The 26,175-nt window shown below is 45.8% G+C and overlaps 1 protein-coding gene across 1 annotated transcript in view; it reads left to right on the top strand.

The window, feature by feature from the left end:
- Positions 1-26,175, top strand: part of ASPM (assembly factor for spindle microtubules) — a 269,329-nt gene that overhangs the window by 184,369 nt on the left and 58,785 nt on the right. The window contains exons 24-26 of the mRNA XM_069232128.1: positions 9,987-10,136; positions 11,151-11,342; positions 20,404-20,596. Of these exons, the coding sequence (XP_069088229.1) occupies positions 9,987-10,136; positions 11,151-11,342; positions 20,404-20,596 (535 nt within the window). The remainder of the gene's footprint in view (positions 1-9,986; positions 10,137-11,150; positions 11,343-20,403; positions 20,597-26,175) is intronic.

A 26,175-nucleotide genomic window follows, 5' to 3' on the forward strand; every position in this document is an offset into this window, starting at 1 on the left:
TTGTAAGTGCAGGGTAGCCATAAGAGTATATGGTCTGGGAGTTTGGCAAACACAGTTCCATAATGGCTACACTGAAATCTGGGAAGTTTGGTATCAAACTTCTCAGCACAATAAATGCACACTGATGCCAGTGTGCAATTTATTGTAACATGCACCCAGAGGGCATCTTGGAGATGCCCCCTGAATACCAATCCGACTTCTAGTGTAGGCTGACCAGTTTCTGCCAGCCTGCCACACACCAGATATGTTGCTGGCCACATGGGGAGAGTGCCTTTGTCACTCTGACAAGGAACAAAGCCTGTACTGGGTGGAGTTGCTTCACACCTCCCCCTGCAGGAACTGTAACACAGCCTCAAAGGCTCACTACTTTGGTTACAGCGCCCCAGGGCATCCCAGCTAGTGGAGATGCCCGCCCCTCCGGCCACTGCCCCCACTTTTGGCGGCAATGCTGGAGGAGATAATGAGAAAAACAAGGAGGAGTCACCCACCAGTCAGGACAGCCCCTAAGGTGTCCTGAGCTGAGGTGACCCCTGCTTTTAGAAATCCTCCATCTTAGTGTTGGAGGATTCCCCCAATAGGATTAGGGATGTGCCCCCCTCCCCACAGAGAGGAGGCACAAAGAGTGTGTAGGCACCCTCAAGGACAGTAGCCATTGGCAACTGCCCTCCCAGACCTAAACACCCCTCTAAATCTAGTATTTAGGGGCACCCCAGGTCCCAGGAAATCAGATTCCTGCAACCTGAAGAAACCAGAAGGACTGCTGACATACAAGCCTGCAGAGAAGGCGGATGACGACAACTGCTTTGGTCCCAGCCTTACTGGCCTGTCTCTGACTTCGAAAACCTGCAACCAGCGACACATCCAACAGGGACCAGCGACCTCTGATGCCTCAGAGGACTGCCCTGGACTAAAGGACCAAGAAACTCCTGTGAGCAGCAGCTCTGCTCAAAACCAGCAACTTCTTTGCAACAAAGAAGCAACTTCCAACGACTTCACGTTTCCCGCCGGAAGCGTGAGACTTCACACTCTGCACCCAACGCCCCGGCTCGAGATCCAGAGAATAAACACCACAGGGAGGACTCCCCGGCGACTGCGAGCCTGTGAGTAGCCAGAGACGACCCCCCTGAAATCCCACAGAGACGCCTGCAGAGAGAATCCAGAGGCTCCCCCTGACCACGACTGCGGTAACAAGGGACCCGACGCCTGGAACCAGCACTGCACCCGCAGCCCCCAGGACCTGAAGGAACCGAACCTCAGCGCAGGAGTGACCACCAGGTGACCCTCTGCCTAGCCCAGGTGGTGGCTGTCCCGAGACGCCCCTCCCTCCCCCACCCCCATGCCTGCTTGCACCGCGAGAGTGACCCCCGGGTCCCTCCATTGATTCCTATCTGAAACCCGACGCCTGCTTCGCACACTGCACCCGGCCGCCCCTGTGCCACTGAGGGTGTGTTTTGTGTGCCTCCCACCCCTCCCCCAGTGCTCTACAAAACCCCCCTGGTTAACCCCCCTCCCCCCCCCTGAGGACGCTGGTACTTACCTGCTGGCAGACTGGAACCGGAGCACCCCCTGTTCTCCATAGGCGCCTATGTGTTCTGGGCACCTCTTTGACCTCCGCACCTGACCGGCCCTGAGCTTCTGGTGTGGTAACTTTGGGGTCCCCTTGAACCCCTAACGGTGGCTACCTGTGCCCAGGTACTGAGACTTGTAAGTGTCTTACTTACCTCATAAACTAACCTTTACTTACCTCCCCCCAGGAACTGTTGATTTTTGCTCTGTGTCCACTTTGAAAATAGCTTATTGCCATTTTAACAAAGACTGTATATGATATTGCTTTTATTCAAAGTTCCTAAGATACCTGTGTGAAGTACCTTGCATTTTATATGTTTACTTCAAATCTTGAACCTGTGGTTCTTAAAATAAACTAAGAAAAGATATGTTTCTATATAAAAACCTATTGGCCTGGAGTAAGTCTTTGAGTGTCTGTTCCTCATTTATTGCCTGTGTGTGTACATCAAATGCTTAACACTACCCTCTGATAAGCCTACTGCTCTACCACACTACCACAAAATAGAGCATTAGAATTATCTATTTTTGACACTATCTTACCTCTAAGGGGAACCCTTGGCCTCTGTGCACACTATTTCTTACTTTGAAATAGTATATACAGAGCCAGCTTCCTACACGTAGCATCTTTTTAGGCATAGAATGATCAGTTTAGACAAGATTACATATTAAATAGCCAGAATGAGTGTTATCTAGGGTAAGCAACTTGTTTGATTACCATCCTTCTGCCAGATTGTGTACAACCCGGAGTTCTTAGGTTGTTTTACTGTGACCTGTGGAAGACTGGGAACTTGCCCGGTTGACCTGGTGAAGCTTTGGTGTCCACTGCGTTCCCCCACCACAAGAAAATCTTAACCATGATTGGTGGTTTTGAAGATAAGGGTTCCTAAGTTTTGTTCCACTGACTCCTAATCTGTGTTGATCTTCATTGTGGTTCCAAACAAATAAACAGGGCCTCAAATGATTTTCTAGAACTCAGTGAACCAAAGGTTTCACCTGATCAACCTGTGAACTGGAATTTGGGATCAGTTATTTTAAACAGTGATATCTCAGATGCCATGATGGTTCAACTTCTTATAGAATCAGAAAGAGAGGCTGGAGTCAACAGAAACAGCCCACACTTGGAATGTAGAGGTTTGAAATGTCCATGTCTCTCTGGTACTGAAAGAGTAAAGATATGGACACCCTACAAGAGGGGGCGGAGCATGATCTTTCCTGCTGATATAGAAAAGAATCTCTGCAGCTCCACAACCCACATTATGCTTGCCACTGGTCTTGCTTCCAGACTAGTTGTGCTGTAGGGGTGCAAACTAACCAGGTAAACTGTTCGAAATGGGAGATGCCTCATGTTAGAAATGGGGTTTCTGGTTGGCTAGGGTATGCACCTGAGCCAGGCAGAACCCACCCACTCTAGTCAGGCAAGGGAGTTACACGTCCAAGATAACCCCTGCTCACCTCCTTGGTAGCTTGGCACGAGCAGTCAGGCCTAACCTAGAAGCAATGTGTAAAGCGTTTGCACAACACACATGATGCAATATGTATACCACAAAGTGAACACAACACTGAGCTATGTAAAAATAAACTGTATTGCACAAAACATAATTAGACCAAACATTACACGTCAGTAATACCCTGCTACCTTAGCAGTTGTCAGAATGTTGCACAAGTTACTAATACTCTGCAAGAATAAGCAGTTGTCACAATGGAACACGTAAGTACTCAGGATTCTGCAACATAAACAGTAGTCAGGCATTACAATAATGAAATATATGTATTTGTCATGAACACCTCATAAATATCCATAAAAGGAACATTAGGGAACTTGTGGCAAGTCCGGAAAAAACATATATCAATAGGTCATGCCCATAAAAGGAACATGTAGCAAACCTATATAGCCTTAGCAAAATAGGTATGAAGCATCTCACCCTAACATGTCTCCAAAAGTACCTGTTTCTGGGAAAAGGGCACTCCTAGTGCCTAGAAGAGGAAGCTGGGGCCCCAGCGGTCCTGTGCGCTAAACAGGGGCCACGTTTGGCTCCTGTGGGAGAGGGGCGGTCGGCACACTCTCTGTTGTACCTAACTGGCCCTTCCTGGGGCCTGTGATCTCTGGGGACCCCTCCACTGGCCCTTCCAGTAAGGGGGGGCACCAAAACTTCCCAAGGTAAGTTATTGGGGCGATCGCGCCCCTAAGGCAGGGGTGGAGGAACTCCCTTTCCGCCCCGTGCCCTGCGTCGTGTAGGCAGCCGCCCTCGTCCTCGGTGCGGCTGCCAACAAATGAAAAATGGAGTAGGGGCCTCCGATGAGGCTTTCCTCCTGCTCTTCCGCGGCCGCAGCCGACACGGTGCGCGAGCCGCTCTAATGCCCTTTCCTGGGCCTCGGCGGTAAACAGGGACCAAGGAAGGTGCCTGCTGGTGCCCCGAGGGCACGTCTGAAAGCATGCTTCGGCCCGGGGGCACGGTTGCAGCGCTTGCTCCTTTCTTCTTGCTTTTGGTACCCTGGGAGCACAGGATCTGAGCGCGACGCGCTCTGAACCCAATTAATACACTTTGGCTGCGGCGGTGAAATCAGGCAGCAACGGAGCACTTCTTAAAACGCTAGGGGCTAATCTTGTATACCGGGTCGCGGCGATTATTTGATTTCCCCTGCAACTGTGCACAGGAGGCACAAGGAAGCGCTTTTCTAGGAGTTTTCAGTATCTGACGCAACACTCCTCGTGAAGGGGATAATTGTAGGGGTCAGGGGCCACAGCACCCCGCCGCTGGAGACAAGCGAGAGAAGGAGTACAGGGCTGGCGGGCCCCCACTACAGGCCTCCTAGTGACCAGGCAGGTCACAGGGTCAGCAAAGCAGCAGCAGTCCAAGGTGGGTCCTGGTGAGTCCTTTCAGCAACGTCCAATGTCCAGCTTCCAGTAAGTTGCTGGAGTCCCAAGAATGTCTAAATTGGGGGGAAAATTCCCCTGTACTTATACTCAGTTTAGAGTGTCTTTTACAATGAGAAGGAGAGGGTTTTTCAACCAGTTACAACTGGTTCTGGGAGTACCCTTTCTCTCCTCCAGCACAGGCTCCAAACATCAGTGGGGGGTAAACAACCTTAGTGTGCGAGGCCAGGGCACAGCCTTTACAAATGCAGGTGTGACCCGCCTCTCCCTTCTCTCAGCCCAGGAAGACCATACAATATGTAGATGCACCTCTGTGACACCGCCACCCTCCCGGTGTACAGGCTGTCTGAAAATTATGCACAAAGCCCAACTGTCAGTCTGCCCTGACATGGATTGGAGTCAAGCTGCAAAACACCAGAGTCATAAGCACAGAGAAATGCTCACTTTCTAGAAGTGGCAATTCTGTAACAGTAATAAAAAATACACCTATACCAGTAAGCAGCATTTCTTACCACCATTACAACCATACCAAACATGCCTACGCTACCCCTCATAAATCAGACAATATCCCTTACACATAAGGCAGGGCATTGCTAATGCAATCCTATGAGAAGGCAGCACTCACAGCAATTAGACACCAAGTTAGGCTGTTTGTCACTACTAGGACAGGCCACACAACCTGGCACATGTCCTGCCTTCTACATACATGGCACCCTGCCCATAGGGCTAGCTAGGGTGGACCTGGCCTGGCAACTAAATTTAGATGGCAGGTCCTGTGGCAGAAAACTGCGCCCACAGTCCCTGCGCTAGCAGGCCCGAGATAGGTTTGAAAGGTTACTTCAGTGGGTGGCGCAAGCAGCCTTTACAAGGGACATATAGGTAAATTAAATATGTCAATCCGGTATAAACCAATCATACCAATTTTTAAGGGAGAGCACATGCACTTTAGGACTGATTAGCAATGAAAAAGTGCTCAGAGTCATAACATCAGCCAACAAAGTTCAGACAAACAAGGAGGAAAATGGCAAAACGTCTGGGGAATGACCCTGTAAAAGGGCCAGGTCCAACACCTCAGCATCTATTCATTGAGAACATACGTCACCTAAAGCATCTGCTGGGTATGAACACGTGCCCTCACCCATCATTAGGTGATATGCTTCATTATTGGGCATTGCTGCCTGTTGGGCCCGCTCTGCAATGCCCGCTCTGCAATGCCCATCAGGCCCCACGGGGCACTTTGCCAAAGATCTTTTGTGTAAATGCTGTGAAACTCATGCCTATATTTTGGCTTAAGTGTGAGGAGAACGTGAAGGATTGGAAAGGGGGGTTGAAATTAGCTATAGGTACCAACGTTATCACTTTACTAAAGGCTGTGGGACCTATGTCAAGATTAAAAACAAACCGAGGACTGGAACGGTAAACGATTATCCGCGAGTGCCTAAAAACTGAGTGTGTGCTGTAGGGGGCCATAGGGCTACTGAACAGCCTTGGTTAAGTCAACTGAGCCTTATGTAGGACTTGCTGTCACTAGCACAGCTCTGCACCTCACCGGATATTCAAGTTCCTTGTCTTCTACAGGTCTCAGCAAAAAAAATCTAATTAGTCAGGGATGTATTCAATCTAAGAGAAGCATAGCTTTTGAACAAGAAACTAATGCTCAATACAGTAGGGCTAAGTTGGGTATTTATTGTGAAAAGTATGTTAAAGCCTAAAGACCTTTAAGGTTGGATTGTTATCATGCTCTGTTACCCTCTAGAGTGCAGTTTTGTTACATGGAATCTCAGATTACACTAGTAGGCAAAACCCTGGACGTAGAATATTTGCACCATGGTTATGCTTGTTGAGCCCACTGTAATTTTGTATGTGTTTGTAGTTTTGACTGTATGGCTGAGTGCCTGTGGAAAAATTAGTGCTCAATACACCAGGGCTGAGTAGGTTATTTTGACAAACTAATTATAAAGACTGTAAACCCAATTTGTTCATGGGTGTTTGTCCTGGTAGATGCCTTTTAGATCAGATCATTTTATTATGAAAAGTTATAGCAAAGGCAGGAGAGCTTACTTATTTATTGTGAAGAGCTTCTGCGAAATCCGATGGTCATTTAAGGGTGGGATTGTTACTACACTGTGTTAGCCTGTGCCTGGGAATTTTGTGACCTGGAATCACAGATTACTGGATACAGGTTTGTATATTTGTTGTCCACTCTAATATTATTATAATATTTTGATTGTATGCCTGATGGTTGCCTTTCAAAAAAGGTATGCTCCCTACTGTAGGCCTAAGTTGTTTTTGGTGAACATCCAGTGATAAAGGGTATAGTCCTGGTTGGTTCGTTGGAAAAGTTTGTCAAATTCCATGGGATGGATCATGAAAAATCCATCCATATACTTATGTAGAGTGCCTTTGGGTCTGCCTTCTTTACCGCTTGAGTGTTCGAATGCCATTCGCATTCTGTTCCACCCATGACACCATATAGCATTGGGTAATAGGTCAGCAGACTTCAGATATTGCCCTGTGAGTGACTACATGTAGCCTGATAATCCAACTGAAAAGGGTAAGGATCAGTACCTGGACTGGTGGGTCAGTCTTTTACTATTCTATTTGCCACTTTCAGTGGTCCCCTTTTATTGTCATTTTCACAATTTTGGGGGATTCTTTTTACTGATTTGGGAGTACCCAGCAGCTCCCAATTGAGTGGTGTTCGGCCACTCATTTCAACTGTGTTCCACATCCTTTATAGCCACTGCCTTTGAAACATGACAGCTCTCTTGATTTGGCCTACTTAAATGGCACTACAATGGTACATAATTCACAAAACCATTCCAAGATGGCCACACCTTCAGTGTTCTTTTTTTTTTAAAGAGGATATTGCTCAGTTCACCAGTGCTGCTGCCCACTTCCACTACTGCCACTGCCCACTTCCATCACTGTCAGTGCACCATCTGCTGCTTCAATGAACGATTCCCAAAGCTAGATAGCAGCAAGCAAGAGCAACAAGCTAGTCCGTTTTCCTTAAGAGCTGTTGAAGGGTCCCCCACACCCTAAAATGTTTTGAAAAATGTGATTAGATTTTGCATTTTACAGGCCACTTTTCACTTAAAGGTGCTAAAGTGCCATCCACTCTAAAGACACTAATTAAATATTACAGTATTTTCTTGGTCTAATTTAGGAATTTGATTTCTTAGGCATCAAATAAGTGTGAATGTGTAAGAAACTGGGTTACTGGCTGAGGAGGGTGAAATGCTACTCAAGCAAGAACCACAATCCTTATCAAGGTGATGTCACTAGCAAACCTCTAAATTAACCCATGTTCAGCACTCTGTTAGCTTGTACCAGAGCAGTCTGGCTTAATTTAGGGGCAATGTGTAAAGTATTTGTGCAATACTTCAAGCAGTAATAAAGTAAAAAGACAACACAAAAGGAACACCACACCAAATAAGAAAAATAGAGTACATTTTAACAAGTTCAGAATGACAAATCCAATTAGTGGAACCGGGTACAGGCATTTGGCACTATTTTAGTGAAAATAGTGCCAAAAAGCACAAAGCACCCACTGTGTGGTTGGTTAGTTCTGTTGGACTGGGGCAGTCACAAGTCCAGGCCAACCACGATGGATAAAGGACTGCCTACAAGGACCCAATTAGGCCCCCTAAAGAAGGGTACCTTAAATCCTTGTGGCAGAACGTTGCAAGGTCCGCATCAAGTATGTTGCGCAGCCGAGGCAATGTGAAGTCTGGGTCAGACGAGCTGCGATGCAAGGTGCTGCATTGTCACCAAGGAGGCTGTTATTGAGGGCAGCATGCAATACAAAATCCTGTGTTGAGGATGTATCGCGCACCAGGTGATTCAAAAAGACTCTGGGGCTAGCAATGAGAAGTCCTGTGTCTTCACAGAGGTTGCTGTTGACGAGAGGTTTGCGATGCGAGAGCCTGCATCGGGAATGCATCATGCATCTGTTGTTTTTCGATGAGGCTGCGAGATAGTCATCGCAGCAAAGGCAAAGCATCGCATTTGTTGGGGGTTGCACTGCACAGCAAAGTAGATGCGTCCATTCTGCTGGATCTACAGATTGGCTAGCAATACACCTTCAGGCCAACCTCCAATTGTCCAGGACTGGGGTGGCACCACTTGGCAGGGTAAAATTCACAGTTGCAGAGTCCGGGTGCTGGTTGCAAGGAATTAGCCCTTGGAGCTACTCTGGTGGTCCTTAGTACAGGCTGCAGGCTCATGCCTTCTCTCACAGGCAAGAGCAGAAGGGCAGCACAGCAGACCTGGCAGAATCTTCCACAGGTCCAGAAATGTACTGAAAGAGTTGGTGGATGAGGTCCAGTATTTACGCATGGTTCCTTCTTTGAAGTGGGAGAAACTTCTAGAGGATTCACTTCGAAGTGCTCATGTTTCCCGCCTCCCCTTGTCCTGGCTGTAGGCTAAAGCGGGTATGCAAACCTTTGTGTGAATGCAGGACACAGCCTATTCAGATGTAAGTGGGGCTGTGCATAACTTTGCCCTTCTGTCCTGCCAGTGATGGCCCATCCAGGCAGTCCTTAAGTTCTCTATTGTTTGTGGTTGTCTAGGGGGGATACACAAAGACCATCTGCCATCTACACCCAGTCATGTGACCCAGAGACAAGAAGCAAGCACTAAATGGCTAGGACAGGAAAATGCCAACTTTGTAAAAGTGGCATTTTCAAAAATGTAATTCAGAATTCGACTTTACCATAAAAGGGAATTTTCATTACAATTCCCAAAACACCAAACATAAACAGTTTACCTGCTCCATTCAGAAGTTATAGCTTTCTAACTTGAATGAGGAAACTCCAATGTCCTCTCGTGGAGAAGCAAGCCATGCAGTAGTGAAAAACAAATGTGAGTGTTTTTCACTACCAGGACATGTAAAACCTAAAATTACATGTCCTACTTTTGAAGTCTGTTGGACACTGATCTGTGGGCTGTTTAGGGCCTACCTTCGGGATGACTTATATGTATTAAAATAACAGGTTTGAGTCTGGCAAAAGGTTTATTTTACCAGGTCGAAATGGCAGTTGAAAACTGCACACAAAGGCTGCAATGACAGGCCTGAGACCGGTTTGCAAGTCTACTTAGGTAGGTGGCACAACAAGCGCTGCAGGCGTACTAAGTACCATTATTTGACAGACTGTGGGTATATGTACTACCACTGTACCAGGGACTTATAAGTAAATTAAGTATTGCAGTTGGGGACAAGCCAATGATAACATGCTTTAAGAAGTGAGCACATGAACTTTAGCACAGAATCCCAAGGCCAACAACAATCAATTCAGAAAAATATGGAGGAGTAAGGCAAAATGTTTGGGGGAAGACTACCCTAAGCCGGACAGGTGTTCCATCATGTATCGTATGTGAGCACCTTCCAGTATGCGAGTTCAGGATGTGCACTGGCCAAAAAGGCTTGTCAAAAGATTCCTGTAGGGATTCCCATCGAGGCGAAAAGACTAGATCAGCCTTTGTGGGGTTTCATGGGTGAGGTCTGTGGTAGTAATGTGTTGTGACATATTTTTGCATCTAGATTGTACAACAAAAGCAAGAACAGAGAATACTGCGATTTTCAGCAGCAGCATATCTCCATTTGTCTGCTCTCAAAATTCAACGGAAGTTCAAGGTGTACCTCGCACTGAGACGTGCCAAAAGACACATGGATACAGTGGTCTTCATACAGGTAGGTGCATATGTCTGAGCATTGCTAGGCGAAGGTGATGCTACGAAGCCGCCCTGGGACCACCTGTTTTCTCTTAAGATCATTAAATGTTGCAACATTAGCATGGGAGGTGGATGCAAAAGGCCACTTCTCAAATTCTTTCCTCACCCTAAGAATATGTAAATGTTTTTATCACCTTGCACATGTGATTGAAAGTGTTAAATCTCTTCGGTTTCATCACAGCACATGCATAATTGTTTTTAAGGCCAAATCTATTTCTGTATTCAAAAAGTCTCCCAATTACGAATAATTTCAGGTAGATGACCTTTATTCAGAAAAAAGCTAACTTTTTGTTTCTAGTTGGGTCAACTGTTTGTTTTGTTCTGTTGTTTGCTATCAGAGACTGATGTGGGTGTGTGAAAGTATTGACCTTCATATTAAAGAGTTCCAATGAAGGACTGTATTTGACCGGATCTGTTTGCTCTAGAGGTATCCAGCAGGGTATTATGTGAGGGCCATAAGATGCTTAATTATGAGAGAACCACATAAGGGGAGAGAGTAAGAGGCACTTTGAGAGTTATCTCCTGCTCAGCCCAAAGAGAGGACTCGCAACAGCATTGTTGATTCACTTACAGAATGTAGATGGCCTTGCCCGGGAAAAACACACTTCCTTTTTGGAGCCTGGGATAGTTGATGTCAGATGTCCGAAACCATTTAGTTGGCAGTACAACATGGAGGACTCTGCATGGGATTCACAGGAATGAGAAGTGCGTATTGGTGACTGCCCTTCCTCGAATGCATATAAATCATGTATTCAATGTGCAGATGAATGGGCAGCGGTTAATTACAACATCCTTTGCCTAGTAGTTCCATCTGTGACACCATACCCTTGGATAGATTACTGATCTTTTCATATGTTAGCAAATGGATATACAATTGCAGGCGAGTCATGTAGTTGACTTAACGATAGTAAATACAATGTAAGAATGTCACAGAAAATTAAAGCTCAATATTTTTGTTGATGTATTGGAGTAGAGTTGTTTTCGTGCCAGGCTTCAACAGAAAAAGTATCTGGATGATCGGTCCAAAATCATCAGACTACAGCGAGCAACACGATCATGGTTGAGTCGGAGAAACAAGGCTGCCTGTGTGATCCAGAGGCTAATCCGCCACTTTCTGTTAAAAAAGCGAAAAGAAAAGATCTTAAATGGAGTCATTCAAATTCAGGTATAGCCGCAAGTATGCTTTATACAAAACGAAATATATGGGCTTGTTCATGTCGCTTTGTCAAATCAGATGTAGATTTTTGTCCTTAAACCTCTATCGGTGCCCTTTAGGTTTGTATTCGTAGACTGCGCAGAAATACTAATGTAATGCTGCAGAGTATTCGGTGCAGGGGGGGGGGGGATTCTCCACCACGGTGGTGTAGTAGTAAATAATTCAGTCAGAATTATCAGTGACCTCCAGGGATTTGACGGAGACGTGAATATGAGCGAGAGCCAACTTGTCAAAGTGTGTTCTGTTTTTTTTAAATCGAGATTTCATCTAAGAAAAGTAACGTAAACCTATCCACATATACAAGTTCGCCATGTTTGTTTAATGCAGCTGTAGTTAATTTGTCTTACTGCTGTTGCCTAGAAAGTAAATAAAGTTTGCTTTTTTCAGTGATTTCATATACAAGCTGATTTCAAAGACACTAAAGCCTTAACCTGAACGCATAGTTTACAGTTACCTACTATGGCAAGAAATGCCACTACAAACACGTGTAAGCAGAGTCTAATGTGGGGGCATTGTCTTCATTTCATTGTATGTTTGTAGGGGTACTTTGATTGTGTGGAGCATTTACCAAGATTGTGTATAAATTAGGGGGTGGCAGAGGGTGGGAGTAACTAGGTTGGGTAATTTGACCAAAGGATTGAGCCAGACTCTTCTTCTGAAGCAGTGCTGTAGACCAAATGATGCTGGGGCTGCCCCAACCATTCAGGGGTCCCATACCTTCAGGGGGGCCCATTCAGTCCAAAGTCAACAAATATTTGTGTGATATGGTGGACTTGTGGGGCCACTCATCACGTTCTACAGGGTTGGGGGGAGACATCATTTTGTGTTACACCACTGGGTGGACATGTTGGACTGATCCAGAAGCATCTTGAGCAGATGGCATATCCTTCATAGTCTCTTGTTCACCCATCTACAGCATTCATCCGAGACTGGCCTTTATTCCTCTGACTCCTGTACAGATGCTTAGAGTGCAAAATTAAAAGCCGGAGAACCCCACAGTTCTTCTGTTATTCTGTCCAATCTTGGATTGCAACTTTAGCCTTCCTTGGTGTTAACTGCATAGTCTCTAAAACGGCTTTTGAAACATGAGGATCAGTCTTTGGCTCCAGTCCCAGTGCTTCAACGAATACAACCAATTTTGATCCATACTCCTGCCCAATCTTGCTTTGTTGAACATGTTTGTGGGGGGTCTACGGGGGTGATTTCTCCAAGGACATGTCAGAGTTGAACATCTTTCCTAAAGCACCAGGGTACTTGTGATAATTAGTGCTAAATGGGGTTTTCCTAAACAATTGTCCCAAGGTACTCCAACGTTTGTGACTGAGGTCCTCTCCCAATCTCCAATTTACATGATTGATATCCTTAGTGGTTTGAGAGGGATGAGGGAACGTGGGCTCTAAATGTGGAAGTGGGCTCAAAAAATGGCATATGGCCTATGGAGATAAACTAAGTCCCACTTACAAGAGGTGTGAAGTCTAAGGATGTCTTAATGCATGTGGCCTTTAACCATATTAGCCTCTTTTCGTCTTCCTTGTCCTCCTGACTATGGTCCTTGACCTCCTGGCCCTGACCCTCTTGATTTGGTTCCACCTGACCCTTCGATCTGGTTCTTGCCGTCCTTGTCCTGCTTATCCTGGTTCTCTTGTTCCTAGTCTCCCTAATCCAGTTGTTGTTCCTGTACCTTCTAAACATTCTGATGGACTAGTTTGTGGTCATCTGTCTCATTGACCCTCGTCCTGTATCTGGTCCTCCAGATTGTACTGGTTTTCTTGTTCATCATGATCTGCTTCATCATGGTCCTGCTATTGGGGCCTTGTCCACCTGGTGGTCTGGTACCTGTTCATCCCACCATTCCCCCAGACCAGTTTCTGATCTTCCTTTTGGTTGCGTTCCTGGTACTCCTCGTCCTGGGCTACTTGCAAAATAGATACCAAGTAGTACCATGTCAAGTGTCATGATGTATATTCTCAGCTAGGTTCCTGAGCCAGTCCAGCCTTCGTAGCCACTATAACATATCACAATGGTGCATTTGGGCCTCTGCTCACAATGAAAACAAAACTACAAATCTCAAAATGTATAATTGTTGTACATAAAGACAGAACTGGCTGACAGTTGCCAACGTAACGAAATATGGCAGCAAAAACGTGAAAATAGACTACTTAATTCACACCAACTCCTGTAATTGGTGCAAATTCAGCCCAAAAATTACTGTTTTAGTCATACTGTTAGAGGAAAGAGAAAACATGGCATAAGGGCATTCTAAAAGCAGTGTGCTGAAACAGTATCGGCTGCATAGTTTTCTGAAAACTAATTACACTTGCACCACAATGGTTGTGGTTGACACCTCCTTTATAATCGATGAAGGAGGGAAGCTTCTGCAACAGGCTGCCACACACATGCAACGCTCACCTAATATCTGAGCTGGTTTAGGTGATTAGCTGGGAACAAAAAGCAATCTTATTATTTCAGAGGAGGAACTTGTGGGCTGATGGACGCACAACAAGAGCTGAGATTGTCAGTGTCAATTGTTCTTTATTGTCTAAAAAGAAAGATCCACGGGGCTATGACTCAACATGGTCTGTACTGCAACCTGTCCCTTAGCTTAAAAGAGCACTGCTTAACTATATATACACACATCAGTATGTGAACTCTACCCTCATATAATACAGCTGAATCACCGCTTTGCTCATGTGCTATTAACTGGTGTGTATGTGTACACCAATACTTTCTGTGTGATACAAGAGAGGAATCTCCTAAAGTTCCTTTGTGCATCATCCAGTGAACATAATTGGTGACCACAAGGACCTGCAACACACCTGACACTACCACGTGGTTATTGTATTGGAGGGGCTGTCAATTGAAATGGCAACATAGAATAAGGGTATTTTTGTGGCTACAACACAACACCACTGAGACTAGTCCTGATTATAGTGCCCTAAGCATGCCTAAATAGGGAAATAAAGCCTACAAAAATTGCCCAGTCTTGTTGTCAAGAAATCCCCTAGAACTAGGCATACTACTACTATTTCTCTGTAACGAAAAAAGTGAGGGGGCTCAGCTTCACCCTGAAAATTTCTTTCTATCAATCAGTACCTTCCCAAATGCTCAAGCAAGCTTTAGTCCAGGTTGTGGCACATGTAGAGAGTGACAACTAGATGTGCTCAGCAGTCCTGGTGCATGCATAACTTTAAGTGCCTGTGCTGATGGAACACAGGAAACTCCTTCAGTTCACTGTGGGAAACCAAGCCTACCAATACAGAATGCTATGATTTGGTCTCCATTACGCCTTAATTCTTGAGCAGGGATTTATGCCATTGAGACTCCTGCTTTTGCAATGCATGCCGTTACCACACATTTTTTTTACAATGCATGACTTTACCACAGATATGCGTTTACCACACGTGTAAGTATAAATAAGGTAACTGTGTGTGGGAGGGGAAACCTCCCAAACCCCAATGTTTTATTTTTAATGGGGGTGAAACCCTCCCTTTTATTAATTACCATTACCGCCTTATGCTCCTACCCACCCCTAAATCCTAAGGAAAAAACCTTTACTACCCTGTGCACTTCCCCACCCCTAAACCTATCCTGTTGGAAATGGCCCTTTCTGTAGGTCGTTGTCCCCTCCCTCCCACAACCCCCCCCAACCTTTTGCCTTCGTCCTCCGTTTTTGCTGAATTCATTTTTGTTGGCATTAGTACTGTGGGCACTCTATCATTGCTAACCAGTGCTAAAATATATGTGCTCTTTCTCTAAGACATACATGATGACATTGACTTATCCACAATTGGCATATTTAATTTACTCATAATTCTCTAGTAAAGTACATAGCATGTGCCCAGGGCCTGTAAATTAAATGCTACTAGTAGTCCTGCAGCACAGATTCTACCATCCGCTAAAGTAGCTCTTTAAACATGTCTCAGGCCTGTCACTGCAGAGCCTGTATGTGCAGTTTCATTGCATTGTCGACTTGGCATTTAAAACCCCTTGCCAAGCCTTAAACTCCACTTATTGCACATAAGACCTATATAAAGTAGGCCTTAGGTAGCACATAGGGCAGGGCGCTGTGTAAGGAAAAGGCAGGACTTATACTTTTTAGTTTTACATGCCTTGGTAGTGAAAATCTCCCAAATTCGTCACTACTGTGAGGCCTATCCTCTCCTAGGATAACACTGGGGATTCCTTAATACATGTATTAAGTGTAAATCCTGATTGGGAGGATGTAGAGCTGTCCTATTTAGCACCGATGGAATTGTAATGATAAATCCTCTTTAATGGTAAAGTTGAATTAATCATAACAATTTATAAAATGGCACTTTTGTAAAGTTGGCATTTTTCTGCACTTAGCTGTGTGTGCCTGCTGCATGTCTCCAATACACGTCTGGGGTGGGTGACAGCTGGGCCTTGGGCATTCCCTCTGGAGAGCCACACACAACAGGAGATTAGGTGTGGCATGATGGGCCTTAATAGGCTGTTAACTGGCTTGATGAGGGGGTGGAGCTTAGCACTGCCTCACTTACAACTGTGTCAGCTTGTTGTGTTTACTCACAATATGTCTTAAGGACCATGCATTGTCACTTCAGCCAGCTTGGAGCCAGGACATTGGAGAAATGGCATATGTGAACTTCAAAGGCATGCCTCTAGAAGTTTTTCTCACCCTCCAGAACCAGGGCAATAAAGTATAAATACTGGACCTCAGATATCACCACTTCAGTACACTTCAAGACCTGTGGATAGTCTGCTAGGAAGGACTGCTGTGCAGCGGAAAGGACTGCCACTATGCTGGACTGCTACTTAAATGGACTGACCTGTGCCTGCTTCCCTCTTACCTGGGAGTGATAAGGGCTGGCCCTGCATCTCTACAACCCAGAACCCAGGTTAATTTAGTGAGTGTAACTGACTTAATCCGACTGGGATTGTGGTTCCTGCTTGAACAAGGTGTATAGCTCTGCCAACCAGAAACCCAATTTCGAACATACGCTTCCCACCTTATGCCCCTACCCACCCCTAAACCTTATAATACCCTTGCACCCATAAACTCTAGAAAAATACCCTTACAACACAATACCCTTATCTTATCTGGTAAAGGCTTGTGTTGTAAAGGCTGTATTGTAAAGCCTCGTGTGGTTAAAACATAGTTTGGCAGAGCACTGGGACCAGTGTGATATGATCATTCAAATCTTGTCCCTGTTCATACTTTCATAGTTCCATCCTTGAAACATTGGCCCCCAGAACCTCCTGGTGCAATAATCTTACTGCCTGCCCTGCCAATAGCTCAGTTACTACTAACTCATCCGAGTGACGCCGCGTAACACATTGCGAATATCTCCAGGGGTTCCTTATGTGACAAATCAGATGTCTTTAGAAACACATTTGTTAAAGCTGAAGCCCTTACTTTATTCTTGTAGGCCCTACTTCCGGTGCTGCGATCCAGAGTTAAATTTTCCTTCCAATCAACACCACAATTGGTGCTCACTCTTCTCAGGTCTTCTGACTGGGTGTAGCTCTTCTCGAGAGGAAATGTTGCTGCTTGAATCTTACATTCCATGGATTTAGCATACAGACTGGGAGCCTGAGCAATCATTTTGTTTTGCAACAACAGTGGGAGATACTTCAATGTCTTCAACTTTATGTGAGATGTTTGCTGTCAACCATTCAGATACTTTAAAGTCCCCTAAACACCAAATGAGCAGGAGGAACCCTGTTCCGTGGTTTGAGTTACCTGACCATGAACTTGGGGTTGCTCTACTATTTTCCCCTTAATCCACTAATTCCACAAGTTCTCCAGAAGACTGAGTAAAGCCCAAGGTGCACATGATTCCTGTGTTTCCAAAATGGCCTTGCCAGTTCCGTCTTTCAGATTTACTTGATCGCTGAGAGAGACCACATTTGTTTCAGTCCAGTACAGGAGCAAGTGGCCCACCTTCTACCTCTGATCATCGGTGAGGATCATCAACCTGTTTCCAGCATAAGGCAGGAGTGCTAGTGAACTACATGTAAGAGATACATTGCTGCCATTAAAACCTATCACAGCAGACCTGTGAAGGTTTTCTCCACAGACCAGGAGGGCATCAAACTGCATTTCGCAGACCAGATGGACCTGCTCCCTTCAGTGTAAACCCTTGCCTTTTCCTGAGATCATAATTTGGATCTTGCCAGGCAATGTATAAAGCCTTTAAGCCAGTTGCAAAATAAGAATTAAATCGCCATTATTCCGTGTTGTTCTAAGGCCCAATGAAAAGCAAAATGAGCTGTATGATTTTTTTTTTAATAGGTTCACATGCTGTGCATAATCCTGAAATATATGGGTTGATCTTCTCAGGTGCTTGTGAAATGTAAAATTTTTATGGTATAGTTGTCGAAGTAGAGGATTACCTTTCATAGTTCAGAAATCCGAAATAGGTGATATCCTCAAGGCATTCTTAACTAAGCATTCTAGCATTTGAGAAACTGGTCATTACACCAGGTCACTGTAAGTCCCCACCTATGGTAGGCCCTTTCAGCCCAATGGGCAGGGTGGAGGTCGTTGTGAGTGAGGGCACCCCTGCATGAGCAGCGGTACCCCTATGAACCCCACTTCCAATGCTCTAGACGTCGTAAGTGCAGGGAAGCTATTTTACCCATCTACTGGCCACAGGTCACTACCAGTGGTCCAGCAACATAATGGTAATTCCCAGCCTAGGCATGTTTGGTATCAAACATGTCTGAATCATGCCCCAGTACTAATGCCTGTATCGGTGGTATGATTCCGTGCACTCTGGGGGCTCCTTAGAGGACACCCCAGTATTGCTCCTACCAGTCGCCTAGGGTTTGCAGGCAGCTCACACTGCTGCATCCCCTCACAGGTTTCTGACCAGCTCAAGCAGTGGAAGGCAGAAAAAAGGATTTCCTGTGGGAGAGGGGATGCAACACCCTCTCCCTTGAAAATAGGTGAAACACGGCTGGGGAGGGATAGCCTCCCTACACCACTGACTTGCTTTGAAGGGTACATTGGGTGCCCTCCTTGCATAAATTGATTTGCACCAGTCCAGGAACCCCCAGTTCTTGCTCTGACAAGAACCACACAAAGGAAAGGGGAGTGACCACTCCCCTGTCCATCACCACCCCAGGGGTGCCCAGAGCTCCTTCAAGTAACCTCTTGATTCTGCCTTCTAGAAAACAAGCTGGGGAGAGGCCTCTGGGAGCATCTGGTTGGTCAGGACAGGTAACTGACATCAGTGACACTCTCTGATAGGTGGTCACCCTGCAGGGTGACCAAGCCCCCTGTTAGGGCTATTTAGGGACTCCCATTCGGTTGGGTCCCCAGATTAGGCGTGCAAGACTCCATCAGGACTCCTCAGCATCAATCACTGGCACTGGAACCGCTGCCAGACTTCACAGGAACCAAACAAGCTTGCAACTCCCAAGACGACCTCACCTTGCAACATTGTTTCTCCATCTCTTTCCAGCAGTTGCAACATTTCCATGGCTGTGCATCCTCTGTGGTCAGCAAGACTTCAGCTGCACCAAAGCAAGCAAGAAGGAATCTTCCTTGGAATGAAGGAGTCACGTCCCTGTATCCGCAGGCGCCTAAGGCAATGACATCCGGCTGCTGGGATCTGTTCTCCACTGGAACTACGCTGCTCCTCCATCACAGGTGGAAGTTCTGAGTGGTCCTCACTGCCTTCTATCCAACTTGGGAGGTGGTGACCCCTTGCCTTTCTTTCAGGACAGAATCCCTGTGCACCGCGACTCTTGCATCAACCAAGGCTTGTTGACTCCCATTCCGAGGGATCTTCAGGCTTCAAGTAGTCCCGGCCTCCAGCACTTCCTCCTTTCAAGGACAGTCTCTCCTCTGCTGCTCTAGCAACATGGGACTCCTCTCAAAGTGTGCTGTTTGGGCCTCATTGCAACTTACTGTGCCTGCTGCCAGTGGGTTGCCTGTGGCGGCTACAAGTGTTTCTGCTGACTCTCCTGACTGCTGAGGGTCAGCCCGGACTCCTTTCATGGGTCAAGTCCCCTGGATCTTGCTGGTCCTCTCTTGCTGTGCAAATCCTCTTCTGTCCAGATTTGCACTTGTCAAGGCTTATTGGTGGTCCTTCTGATTACCGACCCGTCTGCGATCTGACGACCAGCATGGGCCATCTTCTCCATGACTTCAGGGACTCCTCTGCAGCTCCTAGGCTCCACAGCTGATCTTCATCTTCCACCGTCAACCCGGATCTTCACCCACAGAAGGGTGGGCAGTGGCTCCTGCGATACGTGTACTGGACTCTGTCCCCTTCTTTCGCAGGTCCTCTTCATCAGGAATCCACCATTGGGTTTCACTGGACTGGTCCTGTTCTTGCAGAGTTATTTTTTTCAAGTCCACTTGTTAGTCAGTGGGAAGACCAGGTAACTTACCTCTGCTCTCCTGGTCGCTGGGGGTCTTCTAGGTACTCACCTTCAAGGGTCCCAAGCTCTCCCAGCTCCCTCCTAAGTATTCCACATCCTTGGGTGGGGAACCTCACTTTGCATTCCACTATTTCCGCATATGGCTTGCCCCCCCCACACCCACACACCCCAAGTAGGGCCCTAGTTATTTTCTGCTATTTCTTGCCAATGCTTGTTGTTTTTTTATGCTAATTCCTAATACCATGTGTATTTAGTGTATATTTACCTGCAATTGGGGGCTGCCTATAAGTAATCTAGTTCAGTGTTACCGTTACAAACTACCTTTATTTTTGGAACACTGTGTGCTTCCTTTCATGTGAGATAAGTTACTGTGTGACTACGGTGGTATTGCAAGTGCTTTACACTCCTTCTGGATAAGTCGTGGCTGCTCACCACAGCTACCACTAGAGAGCCCTCACTTCCTACACACTGTTTCCCTAACTAATAAGGGATGCCTGGACCGGGTATGAGATGCAAACACCACAGGCGTCCACTACACACCAGGCCAGCTTCCTACAGATAGTAACTTGCTTCCACGTAGGCATCTAGTGTTATGGTTTTGAACTAACCTATGCTTGTCTTCTTACTCTCTTTCCAGGCATTGTGGAGAGGATACTTCTGGCGAAGCAGGCATGATACGCCAAAACTGTTACGTTTGCGAAACCGTTTGGTTGAAGTTACTATGGAGCAGAAGGAAGAAAACAAGCTGTGTAATAGAACTTCAATTGCCATAGACTATCTTCTGAAATTCAAACATCTGTCTTATATTTTGGCAGCTTTAAAACATTTAGGTTGGTAGTTTTTTAAGAGGGATGGGGTGTGTTCAATGTAGTCTGTTTAGTATATCATCTGTTGCCAAGTTGTTTATCTGTGTAAAAATGCATTGAAGACCTCACTGCAGTGCAGATATACCAGTTAAGAAGTTTTCCTTTCAGTGCATGTAAAATGTCATGCCGTCAGTCAGCTGCCTACAGATGAATACAGCTAACTATCACTAGCTACTGCAATATTTACCAATTAAAAATGCTCAATCATTTTTAAACGTTATATTCATGTGACAATTCTCATAAATCCATTATAGCCTTAGAACCCGCTGTAGCGGGCTCTACCGGCTATTAAAGGCCCGCTCCCGCGTTAAATGCCCGAGCCGAAGGCGAGGGCCTTTAACAAGGGAAAGGGCCTTTAACAGCCGGTAGAGCCCGCTATGGCGGGTTCTAAGGCTATTAGAACATTCTGCCACTCAGGGCAGAATGTTCTATTAAATAAAACAAAATGCTCACGGAGCCCGAGGGGATTAAAATCCCCTCGGGCTCAAGGCTTTGTTCACAGCTGTTGCTGTGAACAAAGCGAACATTGGAATGTTGGCGCTGCAGGCTTTTACCGGCCAGTAAAAGCCCGCAGAACTCCATTGTTTTCAATGGAGCTGCCAGCGTTCCAATGTCCTAATGGGATTTAAGGACTGGCAGTGGCAATATTAAGGACTGCATAGCAAACTTCCATATATGGTTTCAGCGAGGCAGATGTGAAATAGCAACTGCAAAATCTGTTTAAGCATAATGTCCAAAAGAGAGAGGTTTACTTGGACCAGACCAACACTACTTGTTTACTCTTGGACATGCAGAGGACCCTTTGTGTGAGAACTGGGCTTCTTTCTTCACTCAAGGGTTTGCCAGGGCCAGTGCCAGAAAATAAACAGTGGCAGTGTTTCATAGTCACAGGCCTTCAGGGCACCACCACTTTAGCCAGGGACGATAACTAGACTTTGTGCTCGGGGGCATGAGGTTGCTAAGGAGCTGCTTTTAGAGACTTTTTACAAACATCTCTTGTGTATGATTCAAGAAGTTGAGGGTCAAAAATGTTGCTTTAATTATGCCTCCATCATTTACAGCGCCATTGGAAAAGAGATTTAATATGCTCAATTTGAAAATTGGGGAGATATATATTTGTTTTTTTCCCCAATTTCAGCAGAGATTCATTTTACTCCAGTATGCCTACTTTGCAAAACTGATGAAGAAAGACTCCTGCTGTCGGTCAGTGCTTGCTAGTTTGACAGTTATGGAAAGCATCTTATATCCTCTGTGCAGCATTGAGCATGCCAGAGTTGTCCAGCATATCTTTCTGTTTATCAAATGAGTGAGATTAGTTTCTACACCATCAACTAAGGCTCTTTATTTGCTGAATAAAGAAAGAGAAGATTAGATGTAATGTGCAATGACATTTTACTTAAATGTGAGAGCTTTTAAACACAGTCATGGAGATGTGACAGAAGCCTGCATCAGTCTTTTCAGCTTTATTAGAGGTCAGTTCAGTCAGTTACCTGCTCATTGAGGAGTGCTAGAGGTAGGCCACGTGTTTTTTTAATTTTCCCCTGAACATTCTTCACCAGAGGGAATCCTGCTCAATCCCATGACAAAGAAGGATTTTACATTAGATACCACTCTGAGATCCACATCTTGCTTTTTAGGTAGGCACCTATTGATTTTCTGTCCTACGCTCTGATGTGAAGAGGCACAGTAGGATTTTTGTGATGGTAGAGATGATTTTCTTAGAGGGAAAGTAGAAATAAGACTCAAGATAGGACATTCTCTTGGCATAACAATGAAATATAACATAGCATATGTAGAACCATGCTGCTAGCATTACAGGCTAAGCAGAGATGTGGCTGTCTAAGTCTCACAAGTCAAGGTGATCAATTATGTGGTCGAAGCTAAACCATACGTGTGCACCTTCAAACTTTCCATTCGCTGATGGACTCTTCCACTTTGTAATATCTTCAAGCGCCAGACTGGATCCAGAAATTGTTAAACAGCAGTACTCCTGCACACCAATAGGTGGCTCCATGTGGTTCTTTGACTTTGTTCCATCCAAAAGTGATGAATGGAGCTGCATATAAGGGTCACATGTGTGCTGTCTGTTACCTTTTTTTTTTTTGCACCTTCAAGCATGTAATCGGAGCTCAAGTGCCCCTTTGCATCAATGGTTTGATAGACTCAAAATCTATAATTTGCACTCTGTGCCTCTAAAACTTGTTCTGGGTTCCGTGCCAAAGTTGGTGCTGTTTTCGAGTCCTGCACCAAAATCTGCGCTGGTCCCTTTGACACTGGCCTAATGGTGCTGGAGAAGGATGCTTTACTTTTACTGATGTGCTTTACTGACGTTTGATTTGCAGCTGAACTTGTCTTAGTCTTGACCAAGAATACATCCCAAATCCACTTTGACACTCCCTGTCCCCATTCAATCAGACTAAGATAGAACATTGTCTCTGCTATGGAGCTGCCTTGAAGTGTTCCACCAAGTTTTTGGCTCTGATTCCGAGCAGAATCAGGCAGCTTTCGGAGAGGACAGTGGAGATTAATGCTGTAAGGAGAGCAAGCCATAGTGCATTCTTTGGGCTTTTCAATACCTGTTAGATAATTTCCCCAGCAACATATCCCTTTAAAGGCTACTATTGAGGGTTGGCAAACAGGTATCGCCAGGACCCCTGCCTCTGCAGTATGCACACCAGTCCAACCCTTTAGGGTTCGAGGTTTGGGCAGCCATTGTGCAGGTCATCAGGAACAGCGATCAGCTCAGTCCCCCAACCCTATGGCATCAGCCACCAAGCCACTTTAGCTTTCCATTTGTGACATACGGCCACCCTGTAGGAGTCTGGATCCAACGTTTTCACCAAGTGTGACAAAGGATCACATCCAACAGATTGCTCCTCCAGATTGTTCAGTAGGGCTATGATCTTCCATTCCTTCCCACCTCGTCTTCCACCAAATCGGCACAGCTTTCAGAGGAGCACCTGGGCATTTGGTTACAAGATGTGCAACCTGTCTTGTGCAAAAGAGCCATAGTGATGGTACTGGCATCAGAAGTAGGGACTGGTTGTCACTCTTGCTATTTCCTCGTACCAAAGAAGGGCAGAGTGCTTTGTCCCATTTTAGATCTGACTTCTGAAGCTTTCCTGCAGAAGGAGAGATTAAAGATGCTCACACTGTTCCAGGTTCGGCCTGCCCTGGATTCAGTCGACTGGATGGTACCCCTGGTCTTGTAGGACACACATTTTGATACAACGGTTCTGAAGTTCTGCAGAGGGTACCTGTGGTTCAAGGCAGGCCAGGAGCATTTTTAATTTGCTGTGTTCCTCTTCAGTCTCACCAGCGCCCCACAGGCATTCACAAAAGTGATTGCGGTGGTCAGGGTACACCTTTTGGAGGTATGGGATTCCAATCTTTCTCTACCCAGAACACTGGGAGGAGAAGGTGGTCTTGCCACGGTCCATCTTAGACCACCTCCAGACGACAGTGAACCTCCTGACAAAGTCCAGGTTCACAATCAATATGTTGGTCACACTTGACTCCTCAGAGGCTCTTCTTCATCCCAATAATTTCAGGTCATTTGGGCTTTGATCCCAGTCTTACAGCCTTGGTCCTTGGTCTCTAAGTGTGGCTTTGAGGCTTCCTGGCTCCGGCATCCTACTTGTAGACTGACATGTGGCATATGCTAGCTCTGCAGTGAAACCTGAAGTCTTAGTGGGCCCAGCACCGAGGGAACCTGTCCAGTCTCAACCAGGTTTCGGAGGAGATTGCAAAAGATCTGTAATGGTGGTTTCTCAACTGTAGTTGGACCAGAGTCAAATCCCTCTCCCTTCTGCACCCCTTTCAGGAATCTGGTCTCCAGCAGAAACATAAATCTGGGAGTTGCAGGTCATTTGCCTGATGCCTAAGGCCTTCTTACTATCCATCAAAGAGAGGCTGATACAGGTCTTCGCATACAGCACAACTGCCATCATGGCATTGAAAGGTTCTGTGCTGAGGGGCCCTTTGCCTCTGGATTTGGCTGGGACATCAGGGCATTTCCCTGGTTGTGAACAACCTGGCGGGATCTTTGAATGCCAGGGCAAACTAGTACAGCTGACTGTGCCTGGCAGATCACAAATGGCAGTTTCACCTTGAGATGGAACAATACATCTTATGAAAGTGGGAGAACCCTGACTAGTTCTTTTCTCCACTGTTGAAACTGCAGTGTCAAAACTTGTGCCTGTTGGAGTTCCCAAGAGTGCTCTCTCTGAGACCTATTCAGGCTGGAGTGAAGCATGAGACTCCTATACCTTTCTGCCAGCGCCTATCATGGCTCTAGTAGTGAAGATCAGGAATGACATGCCCAGGTCATCCTACTGGCTCCTGATTGATATCTGGAACTTCTGTTCCCTAATTAAGCTTCTGCTGTGAGAGGATCTTCTGCCGCAGCAGCTGGGCAACGTTTTGCACATGGGCTTGCACAATTTATACCTCCATGCTTGGAGATTGAATAGCGTGAGTTGACTGCTTTTGATTTTTCCTCATGAGGTTGTGAAAATGATATTTGGTGGACGGTACCACACTACAAAGTCTATTTACGCCGGACGCAGGGACGAATTTGTGGCCTGGTGTAGTGTTCATAATGCTATCCAAATCTGAAAAAGGTTTTTTCACTTAGTCTACAATGGTTGAAACGCTTCCAGATAGATCTTGAAGTGCACCCTGGATTTTGCAGACCTAATTTCTCGAACAATTCATATAGACCTTAATGTGGTATTGCCACTTTTGGATGTGGCCCACTGGCTTTCATGAGATGTCTACCTGGCCAACATGGACATACCCTTGGATGGCGAGTGGCTATTCAAGGACTAGATACTCCTTTATGGCACCCTTCAAGAACAGACAAACTACAGCGCTACCTGGCGTCTCCAACAGTGAAAACATGTAGGGGCTACTGCAGTGACCGCCTTCCAGCTAGTTTCAACCTTTGCAGCTGCCATGTGCCCCAATAGTTGTATTGCTTCTTCAGGGTAAAGATATTTCTAGAGGATGCCTGGAACAGGTCCGATCCTCACCATCTTCCACTGGATTTGCAGTTTCAATTTGTGGTTCTTCCCCCTCCACAAGAGGTAGGTCCTACACTTTTGTTCCTCCTCCCTGTACCGTTCTCTACCTCCAAATTTGAGATGTTTGCTGCTGTAAAAGGGGCAAATGAAGGTTTTCTCATGGCGGAAAGGGGCGCTTTATTTGACTACTTTTATTTCAGGTCCCTAAGATGGATGGAGGTCTCTCACAAATCTTGGCAGGCCTTCCCATCTTACACATTTTGATTTGGCAGGACAAGTTCAAGATGCTGTTCCTGAGATAGACCACACTGGCTCTCGTATTATACTCGCTTACTGGTCCTATCTGAAATTTACTGTGGGATCTCAGCACTCTACCTGTTTGGGGTTCTGGTGTTTGTACTACCGACTGCTTAATGGGAATTGCAATTGCATTTATATTGTGCTTACTGCTCCTGATGAGGCATTGAAGCAGTTTACACAGAGTTTTAATGCCACTTGGGAATCCATGGTTAATTGGAT

The sequence above is a fragment of the Pleurodeles waltl genome, chromosome 4_2 (genome assembly GCF_031143425.1).
Source record: "Pleurodeles waltl isolate 20211129_DDA chromosome 4_2, aPleWal1.hap1.20221129, whole genome shotgun sequence".
Classification (NCBI taxonomy): Eukaryota; Metazoa; Chordata; class Amphibia; order Caudata; family Salamandridae; genus Pleurodeles; species Pleurodeles waltl.